The 15571-nt window shown below is 42.2% G+C and overlaps 1 protein-coding gene across 4 annotated transcripts in view; it reads left to right on the top strand.

The window, feature by feature from the left end:
• Positions 1-15571, top strand: part of NALCN (sodium leak channel, non-selective) — an 871910-nt gene that overhangs the window by 794787 nt on the left and 61552 nt on the right. For all 4 annotated transcript variants that reach the window (XM_073569511.1, XM_073569510.1, XM_073569508.1 and 1 more), the window contains 2 exons: positions 2360-2479; positions 5150-5218. In XM_073569511.1, coding sequence (XP_073425612.1) covers positions 2360-2479; positions 5150-5218 — 189 coding nt within the window. The remainder of the gene's footprint in view (positions 1-2359; positions 2480-5149; positions 5219-15571) is intronic.

Raw genomic sequence — 15571 nt, 5'->3', positions numbered from 1 at the left:
CCCTGTACCCGAACTGGACCCAAACTGTAACACGGGTTTCCCATGGAAACCCATGTTCGGGACCTTGTGACCGAACACTATGTGTTCAGTATGGGTCCCAAACTTTACAGTTCGGGTTCGCCCATCCCTAAATGAATTCAGTGTGCGAGCAAAGGGAGCACGTCGTCTGCTGGCCTCTCATTGGCCAGTAGCGTGTATTGAAGCTCACAGCAGCAGTTCTCTGCTCTGCAATATACTTCAGTTGAATGTGTGTCCAAGGACGCACATCCAGTTGAAGTTTACACTGTCATCGTCTGGACCCTCACTCACATGGGCCCGGTCACGGTCATAACCTCTACGGTCGCGATCATTGCACCTCTGTTTGTGGATATTTCCTTGTCCCGAATGGCTGAAAACTGCAAATTTTTCAGAAATTTCGCCAAGTGTTTTCTGTTGAAACCATGAAACTATTTACAATGTAAATACCCTGCCACCGATGCACTGTCTCACTGTAATTGTTACAATGTATTACTTTTGCACTGTATGATGTAAAGCACTAAAAAAATCTGTCAATAAATAATACTCATGGTAATCTGCTTGTAGCAAATGTTATATACAGTACTAGCTGAAGAGCCCGGAATTGCCTGGGCATAGTAACCAACTGTGGTTAGTTATAGCAAATTATAATGATTATATTGCACATAAAAAACGTGCATCTAATCCTATCCTGTGTGATACTGACTGCTGAGCCGTGTATCTAATCTTATTCTGTGTCATACTGTCTGCTGAGCCGTGTATTTAATACTATTCTGTGTGATACTGTGTGCTGAGCTGCGCATCTAATCCTATCTTATGTGATACTGTCTGCTGAGCTGTGTATCTAATCCTATCCTGTGTGATACTGACTGCTTAGCTGTGTATCTAATCCTATCCTGTGTGATACTGCCTGCTGAGTCAAGTGTCTAATCCTCTCCTGTGTGATACTGACTGCTGAGCCGTGTATCTAATCCTATCCTGTGTGATACTGTGTGCTGAGCTGTGTATCTAATCCTATCCTATGTGATACTGACTGCTGAGCCGTGTATCTAATCCTATTCTGTGTGATACTGTCTGCTGAGCCGTGTGTTTAATGCTATTCTGTGTGATACTGACTGCTGAGCCGTGTATCTAATCCTATCCTGTGTGATACTGACTGCTGAGCTGTGCATCTAATCCTATCCTGTGTGATACTGACTGCTGAGCTGTGTATCTAATCCTATACTGTGTGATACTGACTGCTGAGCTGTGTATCTAATCCTATCCTGTGTGATACTGACTGCTGAGCTGTGTATCTAATCCTCTCCTGTATGATACTGACTGCTGAGCCGTGTATTTAATCCTATCCTGTGTGATACTGGGCTGTGTTGGCACGGTAATAAATTGTGTTATTTCCAGCTTTACAGAAGGACGATAACATCATAGAAATGATAAGAATAATAGGCCTCAGTTACCACAACTGTCTACAAAGAAAACTGTTGCTGATAGCAACCAATCACAGCTCATTTTTCATCTTTTAAACAGCTCTGGGACAGCGTGGCGAGTTTTGAGTGGCGACTTTTGTGTTTCGACTTTTATGTGGCGAGGTTGGTGTATGTGTGGTGAAATGTGTGCTGAGGGTGGTATATGTGTTGAAGCACGTGGTAGTGTGTGGCGCATTTTGTGTGTGTTCATATTCCTGTGTGTGGTGAGTATCCCTTGTCAGGGCCCCACCTTAGCAACTGTACGGTATATACTATTTGGCGCCATCGCTCTCATTCTTTCAGTCCCCCTTGTTCACATCTGGCAGCTGTCAATTTGCCTCCAACACTTTTCCTTTCACTTTTTCCCCATTATGTAGATAGGAGCAAAATTGTTTGGTGAATTGGAACACGCGGGGTTAAAATTTCGCCCCACAACATAGCCTATGACGCTCTCGGGGTCCAGACGTGTGACTGTGCAAAGTTTTGTGGCTGTAGCTACGACGGTGCAGATGCCAATACATACATACACTTTTTCCCCATTATGTAGATAGGGGCAAAATTGTTTGGTGAATTGGAGCGCGTGGGGTTAAAATTTTGCCTCACAACATAGCCTATGACGCTCTCGGGGTCCAGACGTGTGACTGTGCCACATTTTGTGGCTATAGCTGCAACTGTGCGGATGCCAATCCCGGACATACATACATACACACACACCCACATTGAGCTTTATATATTAGATTTGGCATGTAAATGTGAATTCCATTTTGTACATGTTCAGCACCAGTTGATATTTTTACATCTGGCAAGTTCATTGAATTCCTTCTACAGCTGGAATTCTGAAAAATTGCCCATTAATTAATTAAATGATTTGTCTTGTAAAGGTTACAATGAAGATAACAGCTATGTCTCCAGCTGGATTTTGGCAAAGCAGGAGAAATCGTTACGACTTGCTTGTAACATCCCTGGGTGTTATTTGGGTTATTCTTCATTTTGCCTTATTGGTAAGATGCTCTTCTTTTATTTTTACTTAAATATGAATGTTAATCCCTTGCCACAAACATCTCTAACTGTATATCAAGTAGTCTACCTCAATCAGGAGTACAGTAACATCGTTATGCTGATGCAATCCTGTTGTAATACACAGCTAAGGTTCTTATGCGAATGCAGCTGTAAGCAGGTTGCGAGATGCAGTTATGCAAGAAATGCAGAGCAAGGGTTAACAATTTAATTGAACAGTAGGGAGATTAACGGTTAAATTGCAAAATGATATTGAAATAGACAACAACAAAGTGTTAGCAGTCCACTCAATAAACTTATCGTGTGCGTGGCTTCCTCGGCCGCAAATGATCCAGTGAGGGTTGTAGTCCCAGCAACGGCTGGTGCAATGTCCTCAGGGGTGATTCCACAGCTCACAATATATCTTCTGGTGGAAACCGGCGGTTTCCGGTTTTACCCGTTGAGCCAATAGTCCATAAACTTGTGCAGCCAAAGTCAAGGGAGTTGCATACAGTCTATTGTCGAGGGAGGTCTGCAGTGTGCTGTCTGACAAAGAGGGCCACAACGAACAGTCCTGAACACAGCCCCTGTTCCTATGCCCGCGTGCGGCACTCAGCTTAACGGAGTCCACGGCCCTTCCTCTGCTGCTGGTCTCAGTGCCGTGCTCATGTGTAGCCACCTGCGGTACATTGCGGTGCTGCTGCACACTAAGCGGAGCATGCTGCCCACACACCTGCTCTGTCTCTGCCGGCGGGAAACTGCCCGTCACTACGCGTGTTTTTTTGTTTGCAACGCCCCCTGCAGTGTCTCTGTTAATAGTAACAGCAGCATGTAAGAAGTTTGACAGAGGGAGATTACTCCCTCTGTCAACTCATACAGCAACCAGAGGCCTAACAATGATCCAGATTTCTGGTCTAATAACCTAACTATAAGTCAAACACTGACAGACTAGGCCGTGCACTACATTACTAGTACAGTGTATTAATGTGGTAAAAGGATTGCATGTTAAGGTTCTTATTTTTTAGACTAGTAAGTATTGTAGAAAAGTAAAAAAAAAAAAAAGGTTTTTAGAGGAAAGAAAATATTTAATAAAAAAATAAAATCCTTGTTTTCTTTTTCAATTATTGTATTATGCTCTATCAATATAACCAAAAGTAAAATTACATGAACAACTTCAGTACTTTATAGATATGTCAAAGTTTACACGAAAGAAAGCAATGGTATATAGTATCAGTATCCCTGCAAGGTTGGTGCAGTGAAACAAAACAAAAAACGGGGAGGCGTTGATGTAAGTGGGATGAGGGTGGGGAAGGAAGGGGCACACAGAAAATAAGAAGAAAGGGCCAGAATTTGATCCAAGTATGATGTACTCTGGTACATAATTAACCAAAGGACTGACTAGCAGTATAAAATCAAAGTTTTAATTTAAAAAAAATTATTAATATGTAAAAAAAAATGCAACCATGGACACATTTTTGGTATATCAGCGTTCGTAATGACCCATTGTATGAAACCATATATTATTTATCCAGCACTGTGAATGCTGTAAAAAATTCTGAAAAGATATGTCATAATTGCTGCTTTTGTCCATCTGATCCCACAAAAAAGTGAAAAAATGTTGTATATACCCCAAATACTGCCAAAAAGCAGCTGCAGCTTGTTATGCAAAAAAAGCTAATTTTATTTAAAGTGATTTAATTGTAGATATGTATTAAAGCATAAACAAAATATAAATGGGAAAGCAAAACAGTTATATTGACCTGCAGAAAATCGTTAAGAAGTCTATTATTCTTCATGGTAAACACTGTAAAAGATAAGCTTAAAAAATAATTACAGTTTTATATTGTTTTATTTATGCCAAGTACCAAAAAAAGAGATATAAAATGATCAAAAAGTGATACATACTCATAAATGGAAGCAATACAACTATCCTGCAAAGAAACAAGCCCTCGTACAACTCCATCTGCAGAAGAAAATTATGAGTATCAGAATATGGTGACCAAAGCCAAAAAAAAAGATAGGCCTCTCCTTCACTGTATTAACGTAATTTTTACATACAGTCACCAATGGAACTGATAACATCTGATCGGTGGCAGTGCCAAGTATCAGTCCCCCACTGGTCAGATATTCATGACCTATCCAAAAGATAGCTTCTCAATGAATTGTGACCAGAGAACACCTTTAAATAAATTATTTAGACCTGATGAGGCAGCTGTGCTTAGTTATCGCAAGAAACAGTTCAGAAAAGATTATATACCCATAATGACATAAGTTAGTACACCAGCCTCATCACAATTAAAAGGTTTTTTTATAATGTAGGCAGTTTGTATTGTGGACTTTGGTGAGCGATCGGCTTCAAATACACCACAAATATGTTCTTTTTTGATTCACTGTGTCCTGGCATTGTATGATCCTTTTTCGGGTTGTAGTCTTTTATGAGTTTTCAGATACCTCTTGTACTTTAAATGTCATGAATAGATTGTACTGATATTTTAATGTGTATATCCAGTTAGTGCTGATGACGAGCTGTAAGTAGTGAGTACATTATCCTGTAAGCTACATGTATAAAGTCATTCATAGCGAGAATACAATCTTGCTTCCAATCGTAAAGTCAGATATAAGTTGTGTTCTACCAAAGAAAAATATTTTGTAAAATGTGCGCTGTTCCATTTCAGAATGAATACACATATATGATGGGCGCCTGTATAATCGTCTTTAGATTTTTCTCCATATGTGGAAAGCATGTAAGTAGCTTTGTTATATTTCATCATCTTACCCATTACATCTTATTAGTTATATTTTGCTTATTACAGATTTGGCCAGATATTCACATATACAGTTGAAACTAGAAGTTTACATACACTTTATAAAAAGACATACCGTATATAATTGTGTATAAGCCGACCCGTATATAGGCCAACCCCCCTAAATTTGCCACAAAAAACTGGGAAAACTTATTGACTCACGTATAAGCCTAGGGTGGAAAATGCAGCAGCTACTAGTAAATCTCAAAAATAAAAATAGATACCAATAAAAGTAAAATTAATTGAGACATCAGTAGGTTAAATGTTTTTCAATATCCATATTGAATCAGGAGTCCCATATAATGCTCCATACAGTCCAAGATGGCCCCATAAGATGCTCCATACAAACTGCACCCCTTATTATGCTGCACAAAAGTTAATAATGCCCCATATGCTGCCCCATAAAGGTTATGGCCCCATAAGATATTCCATAGATTATGGCCCATATGCTGCCCCATAAGGTGCTCCATAGTTTATGACCCCATATGCTGCTCCATAGTTTATGCCCCCATATGCTGCTCCATAATTATGCCCCCATATGCTGCTCCATAGATTACCCCCCATATGCTGCTCCATAATTTTGCCCCCATATGCTGCTCCATAAATATGCCCCCATATGCTGCTCAATAGATTATGCCCCCATATGCTGCTCCATATTTATGCCCCCATATGCTGCCCCATAGTTTATGCCCCCATATATTGCTGCTGCTGCCGCTGAAAATAAAAGAAAAAATTACATACTCACCTCTCATTGCTGAGGGCCCGATACCTGTGTCCTGAGCAGGCGGTGAAAGGCTCTGATGTCACCGCTGGATCAGGACCCCGACACTGGCGATATTTACCGATCCCCGCTCCATGGCTGCGCACTGCTCTGTCCTCTCTTCCTCCGCGTTCTGTCAGTGATGTTCAGGCAGAGGGCGCAGCACGCACTAACTACATCACCGCGCCCTCTGACCTGAACATCACAGACAGAGGACTCGGAGGAGAGGGCAGAGCAGCGCGCAGCCATGGACCGGGGACAGGTGAATATAGCTTATACTTACCCCCTCCTTGCGCGGTCTCTGCAGCCCCCCTGCTTCTACCGGTCTCAGGCTCCTTCCTTCAGCGGTCACGTGGTACCGCTCATTAAAGTCATAAATATGCACATATTCATGACTTTAATGAGCGGTACCATGTGACCGCTGAAGGAAGGAGCCTGAGACCAGGAGAAGCAGGGGGCTGCAGAGACCGCTCCAGGAGGGGGTAAGTATGACCTGACACCCCCGCCCCCCTATCCCGCTGACCCTCTGGTATATGACTCGCGTATAAGCCGAGAGGGGGACTTTCAGACCAAAAAATGGGCTGAAAATTTCGGCTTATACGCAATTATATACGGTATATGCCTGTTTTTCTCAATATCTGACATGAAATCAGAATAAACCTTTCCCGTTTTAGGTCAATTAGGATTACCATAATTATCAATATTTTCCAAATGCCAGAATAATGAGACAGAGATAATGTTTTAAGTCATTTTTATTACTTACTGCAAAGTCAAAACTTTACATACGTTTCATTAGTATTTGACTTAGGTCAAACATTTGGGATATTCTTCCACAAACTTCTCACAATAGTTGGTCAGAATTTCGGCCTATTCCTCCTGAAAAAAAAACGGTGTAGCTGATCCAGGTTTGTAGGTCGCCTTGCTCACACCTGCCTGTTCAACTTTGCCCATAAATGTTCCATAGGATTGAGATCAGGGCTGTTGTGAGTTCATTTTCCCCTTCGTCACTGAGGTCTGGTGAACTCCCTATTCTGGTAAAGGAAGGTAATGAGCCTGATTATCAGGCACCTGAGTCTAATGAGGATGACTGGCTGAGTGGAGTCACAGACTGGATATAAGGCTGCCGACGCCCTTCTGCCCTGCGGGTGATTTCTCTGTGGACTTCTAGGACACCAGTCTGATTCCTGCTCCTCTAAAGCTAAGTTTTCTGTTTTGCCTGCTAGCTTTTTTGTTTTGTTTTTTGTTTTCCTTGCTTTTCTGTATTCTGCCATTCCCTTCTGGGGTGAGCTGAATCTCCTTTTGCCTGTAGCTCTGTCTTCAAAATATTCCTGAGTACTGACATAGCTTTTTTGAAGCCTAGCGTCTTCAGGGCCTTATTCACTGTCAGTCTGTTGGCTCTTATTTTCATAGGGTTTTTCACGGATTACAGACAGCAGCCTTCCTGTCCTTTTCTATCTAAGTTAGCTTGGGCCCCGTCTTTGCTCAGTCTATCTTTCTGTCTGTGTTAGTATTTTCATCTTGCTTCACCGTCATTATATGTTGGGGGCTGCCTATTGCTTTGGGGTCTGCTCTGGGGCAGTTTAGATTTCCCCTTTCTTTCTTTAGGCCTATTTAATTCTCCGGCTGTGATCGAGGGGTCTAGGGCATCGTAGGAACCCCCCACGGCTACTGCTAGTTGTGTTGATAGGTTCAGGGGTCTGCAATCCGATAGCTGCCAACTTCTCTGGTTTTCTGGACTTAGCTAGCACTTCTGTTTTTGCCTCCTACGGTGACTCAATCATAACAGAATCACCCGCCATACCGCAGATCCTAGGGTACTCAATAGCAAGAAAGAATTGTGTTTAAAAAAAAAAAAAAAAAAGTGTGTGTATATTCTTTCCTCTATATCTCTGAAGCCGTAGGGGGAATTTTTTTTCTCTCTCAATGGAGATAAAGCAATTGTCTGATCGTGTGGAGCAGCTCGCTGCGAAAGTGCGGGGAATTTCCGCCTACCTTGCTCGTTCGCATGCTGTTGAACCAAAGATCCCTACACCTGATGTATTTTTTGGGGATCGATCTAAATTTTTGAGTTTCAAAAATAATTGTAAATTATTTTTTGCCTTGAAGCCTAACTCGTCAGGGAGCTCAGCGCAGCAGGTTAAAATTGTCATCTCTTTGCTGCGTGGCGATCCCCAGGATTGGGCGTTTTCTTTGAAACCTGATGATCCTATTCTGACTAATGTGAACGCATTCTTTCAAGCTTTGGGGTTGTTGTATGACGAACCTAATGCTATTGATCAGGCTGAAAAGACCCTGTTGGCATTGAACCAGGGTCGAGTTGTACTGTCAAAAGTTCCGAAAGTCGGCGGTCCTTACTACCTGGAATGATAATGCCTTGGCTGCTCTCTTTCGGAAGGGTTTGTCAGAAGCCGTAAAAGATACTATGGTGGGATTTACTGTTCCCTCTGGTCTGGACGATTCTATGTCTTTAGCCATTCAGGTTGATCGGCGTTTACGTGAACGCAGGATTGCACGAGAGGTGTTGCCACCGGTTGAACAGACGTCTGAACCTATGCAATGTGATAGAGTTTTGTCTAAGGTGCAACGTCAGGAGTTCAGAAGGCGTAATAAGCTGTGTTTTTTCTGTGGAGATGCCTCGCATATTATTTCTGTTTGTCCTAAACGAGAGAAACGCTTTGCACACACGTTTTCTGTTGGTGGTGTTCAACCTAAGTTTCTTCTGGCAATTACTCTGATCTGCTCCCTGTCCACATTTTCCGCCAAGGCTTTTGTGGATTCGGGAGCAGCGCTAAACCTAATGGACTTGGATTTTGCTAAACGTTGTGGATTTCCGATGACACCTCTGCAGACGCCTATCCCTTTGAGGGGGATTGATGCTACTCCTTTGGCTAAAAATAAACCTCAGTTTTGGACCCAGGTGGTCATGCGGGTCGCCCCAGACCATCAAGAAAATTGCAGATTTTTGGTATTGCATGGTCTGCATGATGCCGTTGTTCTGGGGTTTCCCTGGTTGCAAATTCATAATCCAGTTTTGGATTGGAAATCTGTGTCTGTGGTGAGTTGGGGTTGTCGGTGTGCCTTTAGTGAGGCTCCGGTTTTTTCCACCTCTCCTCAGTCGCATGATGTTCCTGACTATTTGGCGGACTTTTATGATGTATTTAGTGAGAATGAGTCTGCGTCCTTGCCTCCTCATAGGAGTTATGACTGTGCAATTGAACTAAGCCCGGGGTGTAAATTTCCCAAGGGTCGGCTCTTCAATTTATCTGTACCCGAGCACGAGGCTATGCGGTCCTATATTAAGGAGGCGTTGGAGAAGGGTCATATTAGACCATCCTCTTCACCCTTAGGTGCCGGGTTTTTTTTGTGGCCAAAAAGGATGGTTCTTTAAGGCCTTGTATTGATTATCGTGCCCTCAATTAAATTACTATTAAATATCAGTTACCCCTGATTTCGGATCTATTCTCTAGAGTTAGAGGTGCTTGCTGGTTTACCAAGCTTGACCTCAGGGGGGCATATACTCTTATCCGCATTAAGCAGGGGGATGAATGGAAGACGGCGTTTAATACTCCGGAGGGACATTTTGAGTACCTGGTGATGCCTTTTGGGCTCACTAATGCCCCTTCTGTCTTCCAGTGCTTCATGAACGATATTTTCCGAGACTTTGTCGATAAATTTTTGATTATCTATCTGGATGATATTTTGATCTTCTTCAAGGATTGGGATTCTCATGTGGAACATGTTCGGACTGTGTTCCGGATCTTGAGGGAGAATTCCCTGTATGTCAAAGGATCGAAATGCCTTTTTGGAGTACAGAGGATTTCATTTTTGGGATTTATTTTGTCTCCGTCAACTATTGAAATGGACCCGGCCAAGGTACAGGCCATTTATGATTGGGTTCAGCCCACTTCTTTGAAGGCCCTCCAGAAGTTTTTGGGTTTTGCTAATTTTTATCGGAAATTTATAGCAAAATTTTCTAGTATTGCCAAGCCATTGACTGATCTGACTAAGAAGGGTGCTGATGTGTTGAATTGGTCTCCTGAGGCTGTTGCTTTCTTTCAGGAGCTGAAGCGAAGATTTACCTCCGCCCCGGTTTTGCGGCAACCTGATGTCTCACTCCCGTTCCAGGTAGAGGTGGATGCTTCTGAGATTGGTGCAGGAGCTGTTTTGTCCCAAAAGGATCCTGTAACATCTAAAATGAATCCCTGTGCTTTCTTTTCCCGAAAGTTCTCTCCATCTGAACGTAACTATGATGTGGGGAATCGGGAACTGTTGGCCATGAAATGGGCATTTGAGGAGTGGAGACATTGGTTGGAGGGAGCTAAACATCAAGTTGTGGTCCTCACTGACCACAAGAATTTGATTTACCTAGAGTCGGCTAAACGCTTGAACCCTAGACAGGCTAGGTGGGCCTTGTTTTTTACACGTTTTGATTTTGTGGTCTCTTTTCTTCCTGGAACTAAGAATGTCAAGGCAGACGCCCTCTCTAGGAGTTTCTTTGCTGATTCTCCTGTGGTGACCAAGCCTGCTACCATCTTAGGCGAAGGGGTAGTTCTTTCTGCCATCTCGCCCAATTTGAGACTTGCTCTGCAAGAGTTCCAGGAGGACAAACCTGAGCATTGTCCCAGTGGAAAGTTGTATGTTCCTGACCAGTGGAAGAAGAGAGTGATGTCTGAAGTTCATTGCTCTGCATTGGCTGGTCATCCAGGTATTTTTGGTACTAGAGATCTGGTGAGTCGCTCTTTTTGGTGGCCCACCTTGTCTCATGATGTCAGGAATTTTGTGCAGTCCTGTGGGACTTGCTCCCGGTCTAAATCTTGTTCTCGCTCTAGTGGGTTGTTGATGCCTTTGCCGGTCCCCAGGAGGCCATGGACCCATATTTCAATGGATTTCATCTCTGATATGCCGGTCTCTCAAAGAATGACTGTTATTTGGGTGATTTGTGATAGGTTCTCTAAGATGGTTCATCTTGTACCACTCCCTAAGTTGCCATCTTCCTCTGAGTTGGTGCCCCTGTTTTTGCAACAGGTAGTTCGCTTACACGGGATTCCTGAGAACATTGTGTCTGACAGAGGAATTCAGTTTGTGTCTAGATTTTGGAGAACCTTCTGTTCCAAGCTGGGAATTCAGTTGTCCTTCTCCTCTGCTTTTCACCCTCAGACCAATGGGCAGACAGAGAGAACAAACCAGACCTTGGAGTCGTATTTGAGATGTTTTATTTCCGCTGATCAGGATGATTGGGTTTCATTTTTGCCCTTGGCCGAATTTGCTTTAAATAATAGAGCTAGTTCTGCCACTTTGATGTCACCTTTTTTTTGTAACTTTGGGTTTCATCCTCGATTTTCTTCAGGGCAGGTGGAGCCTTCTGCCTGCCCAGGTGTTGACACTGTGGTGGAGAGAATGCACCAGATCTGGGACCAAGTGGTGGATAAGTTATCTCTCTCCCAGGAAAAGGCCCAGCGGTTTTCCAATCGACATAGGACCATTGGTCCCCAGTTTAAGATTGGTGATATGGTGTGGTTATCATCAAAAAATATTGCTATGAAGGTGGCTTCTCCTAAGTTTAAGCCTAGATTTATTGGACCTTACAAGATTTTGGAGATTATTAATCCGGTCTCTTTTCGTTTGGCTCTTCCTGTCACATTTAAAATCCATAATGTGTTCCATAAGTCCTTGTTGAAGAGGTTTGTTGAACCAGTTGTTCCTGGGGTGGCACCTCCAGACCCTGTATTGGTTGAAGGTAACATGGAATATGAGGTAGAGAAAATACTGGATTCCCGTCTGGCTAGACGGAGACTCCAGTATTTGGTTAAGTGGAAGGGTTATGGTCAGGAGGATAATTCCTGGGTCTCTGCCTCTGATATTCATGCCAAAAGATTGGTGCGTGCATTTCATCGGGCTCACCCTGATCGCCCTGGTGGCGTGGTTGAGGGTTCGGTGAGCCCTCAAGGGGGAGGTACTGTTGTGAGTTCATTTTCCCCTTCGTCACTGAGGTCTGGTGAACTCCCTATTCTGGTAAAGGAAGGTAATGAGCCTGATTATCAGGCACCTGAGTCTAATGAGGATGACTGGCTGAGTGGAGTCACGGACTGGATATAAGGCTGCCGACGCCCTTCTGCCCTGCGGGTGATTTCTCTGTGGACTTCTAGGACACCAGTCTGATTCCTGCTCCTCTAAAGCTAAGTTTTCTGTTTTGCCTGTTAGCTTTTTTGTTTTGTTTTTTGTTTTCCTTGCTTTTCTGTATTCTGCCATTCCCTTCTGGGGTGAGCTGAATCTCCTTTTGCCTGTAGCTCTGTCTTCAGAATATTCCTGAGTACTGACATAGCTTTTTTGAAGCCTAGCGTCTTCAGGGCCTTTTTCACTGTCAGTCTGTTGGCTCTTATTTTCATAGGGTTTTTCACGGATTACAGACAGCAGCCTTCCTGTCCTTTTCTATCTAAGTTAGCTTGGGCCCCGTCTTTGCTCAGTCTATCTTTCTGTCTGTGTTAGTATTTTCATCTTGCTTCACCGTCATTATATGTTGGGGGCTGCCTATTGCTTTGGGGTCTTCTCTGGGGCAGTTTAGATTTCCCCTTTCTTTCTTTAGGCCTATTTAATTCTCCGGCTGTGATCGAGGGGTCTAGGGCATCGTAGGAACCCCCCACGGCTACTGCTAGTTGTGTTGATAGGTTCAGGGGTCTGCAATCCGATAGCTGCCAACTTCTCTGGTTTTCTGGACTTAGCTAGCACTTCTGTTTTTGCCTCCTACGGTGACTCAATCATAACAAAGGGCTTTGTGATGGCCACTCCAAAACATTGAGTTTGTTATCTTTAAGCCACTTTGTTACCATTTCGCCAATATGCTTTGGGTCATTGTCCATTTGGAAGACCTTTTTCCGCCCAAGCTTTAACTTCCTGGCTTATGTATTGAGATGTTGCTTCAGTATTGCCACATAATATTCTTTTCTCATGATGCCATCTATTTTGTGAAGTGCACCAGTGCCTCCTGTAGCAAAATAACCCCACAAAATGATGCTGCGACCTTTGTGTTTCACAGTTGGGATGGTGTTCTTAGGCTTCTTAGTGTCTCCCTTTTTCCTCCAAACGTAATGATGGTCATTATGCCCAAAAAGTTCAATTTTAGTTTAATCAGACCACAGGGCATGTCTTCAAAAATTAATGTCTTTGTTCCTGTGTGCATTTGCAAACATTAATCTGGCTTTTTTATGTTTCTTTTGGAGTAATTGCTTCTTCTTGATAGAGAGCCCTTTCAGCCCTTGTTGAAACAGTACTTGTTTACCTGTGGATATTGACACAATCTTACCAGCTTCCACCATCATCTTCACAAGGTCTTTTGCTTTTGTCTTTGGGTTGATATGCACGTCAGACCAAAGCACGTTCATCTCTAGGACACTGAAACCGTATCCTTCCTGAGCAGTATGATGGCTGGACATTCTTGTTTGTACCTGCATATAATTGTTTGTACAAATGAAGGAGGCACCTTCAGGTATCTTGAAAATGTACCAAAGGATGAGCCACACTTTTGCAAGTCCACAGTTCTCTTCCTGATATCTTGGCTGATTTCTTTAGACTTTCCCATGATGCTACACAAGAAGCAGTGTGTTTCAGGTGTGCATTAGAATACATCCACAGGTGTGTCTCTAATTAAATCAGATGTTGCCAAAAACTTGTGAGAAGCTTCCAAACACATGACATCATCATATGGGCAGTCCAGAATTGTTTAAAGGAATAGTAATCTTAGTGTGCATAAACTTTTGACTTTGCAGTAAGTAATAAAAATGCCTCAAAACATTCTCTCTCATTATTCCGGAATTTGGCAAATATTAATAATTATTGTAATCCTAATTGACCTAAATCGGGAAAGATTTATTCTGATATCATGTCAGATATTGAGAAAACATGCATATGTGTCTTTTTTGCATAGTGTATGTAAACTTCTGGTTTCAACTGTAGGAACATGACCAAAATAAAATGTAATGTGAACAGATACTAAGTACCATGCGAATATAAACATTTGAATAATAATCAGTAATAAGTCTATGCAGCAAAAGAAAGCTAAAGCATAATAAGTGCAATAATATCACCGTAATCTAAATACTTTATTTTACATATATTAATATTTCACATATGTTAATATATGCAAAGATCAAAACAACAAAGCTTTTTAGGGAATTCAGAGGCAATAAATATATGCTTAAAGGGCTATTCTCAAATTGTCTTTTGAGTAGCACATAGCTTTACAGTTTCTTTTGCTTCCTGCTTACTGGCAGTGTGCCCATGTTGCGTTTTTTAAGTGTTTTTGCCACTTTTTTTCCGCAGTGGAAATGCTTAAAAAACTGGCTGTGTGCCCACGGTGCATTTTTTTACGTGTTTTTGCCGCTTTTTTCAGCAGCGGAAACGCTTAAAAACTCTAACAAAACACATCCCATGCAATCCTATGGGATTCCGCAATTGCTGTGTCAATGCTGTGGATTTTACCGCTGCGGAATCACATAGCGGTAAAATCCGCAGCATGTTCATTATTTCTGCAGAATCGTAACGATTCTGCAGCCATAGGATTGCATTGAAATTGTGGCTATGCCCATCATGCGTAAAGTGAGCGCTTCATGTGTGGATGGTACCCAGGGTCTGGAGGAGAGGAGACTCTCCTCCATGCCCTGGGTACCATAATCCTGTTAAAAATAGAATTAAAATAAAAAATAGTGATATACTCACCCTCTGATGAACCCCGGGAGCTCTCCCGTCTCTCAGCCACGCTGCCAGCATCTTCCGTTCCCAGGGATGCATTGCGCGAATCACCTGAGATGACGTTGCGGTCTCGCGAGCGTGACGTCACAAAGGTCCTTCGTGCAAAGCATCCCTGTGAACAGAACGTATCGGGAGCACCACGGAGGAGATCGGGGGCCGTCGGAAGGTGAGAATAACCATATTTTGTATTTTTTTAAATTATTTTTAACATCCTATCTTTTACTATTGATGCTGCATAGGCATCCTATAGACCCTGTATACCACTTCTATAAATTAAGAACACAAAATAATTTTCCTTGTGATTGAGGGAATTTTGTGCACACTAATCAATATATATGATTGAAAATAAAGTGATTTCTAGTAATTTCTGTTTGTAAATTGTGCTGATATTTTTTAGTTTATTCCTTTGAATAGATTTTTATGTCTAAGCCCATTTTCATTTGTATTATGTAAGGAGATTTCTTTCCTATATTTTGGGAACAAATCTCTAAACTATGCTGTGGACATGAATGTATTTCTCCAAATCATGTTTCTCTTAAATAGACATGCTGAGAGAAAAATAACTACCCTCAATTTACTTTTATCTCCAAATAGAGCATAAAATGGCTTTTTCATGGTCACTTGTCATCATGCCACTTAGCTTGTCAATTTACAAGCATACTATTTTAATTTTAATTGTGTTTTTGGCTGGTTAATATAAAATGTAAAATATATTTTATTCCATGAGTAATTTATTTTAGTTGCATTTAAATGAAAAAGGAGCCAATCTCACAGTCGTAACCTCATTT

This window comes from Dendrobates tinctorius, unplaced genomic scaffold (assembly GCF_039654945.1).
Source record: "Dendrobates tinctorius isolate UK_male_01 unplaced genomic scaffold, ASM3965494v1 ptg000026l, whole genome shotgun sequence".
NCBI classification, from domain to species: domain Eukaryota; kingdom Metazoa; phylum Chordata; class Amphibia; order Anura; family Dendrobatidae; genus Dendrobates; species Dendrobates tinctorius.
The sequence above is the reverse complement of the archived record's forward strand: the minus strand, read 5'-3'. Positions and strand labels throughout refer to the sequence as shown.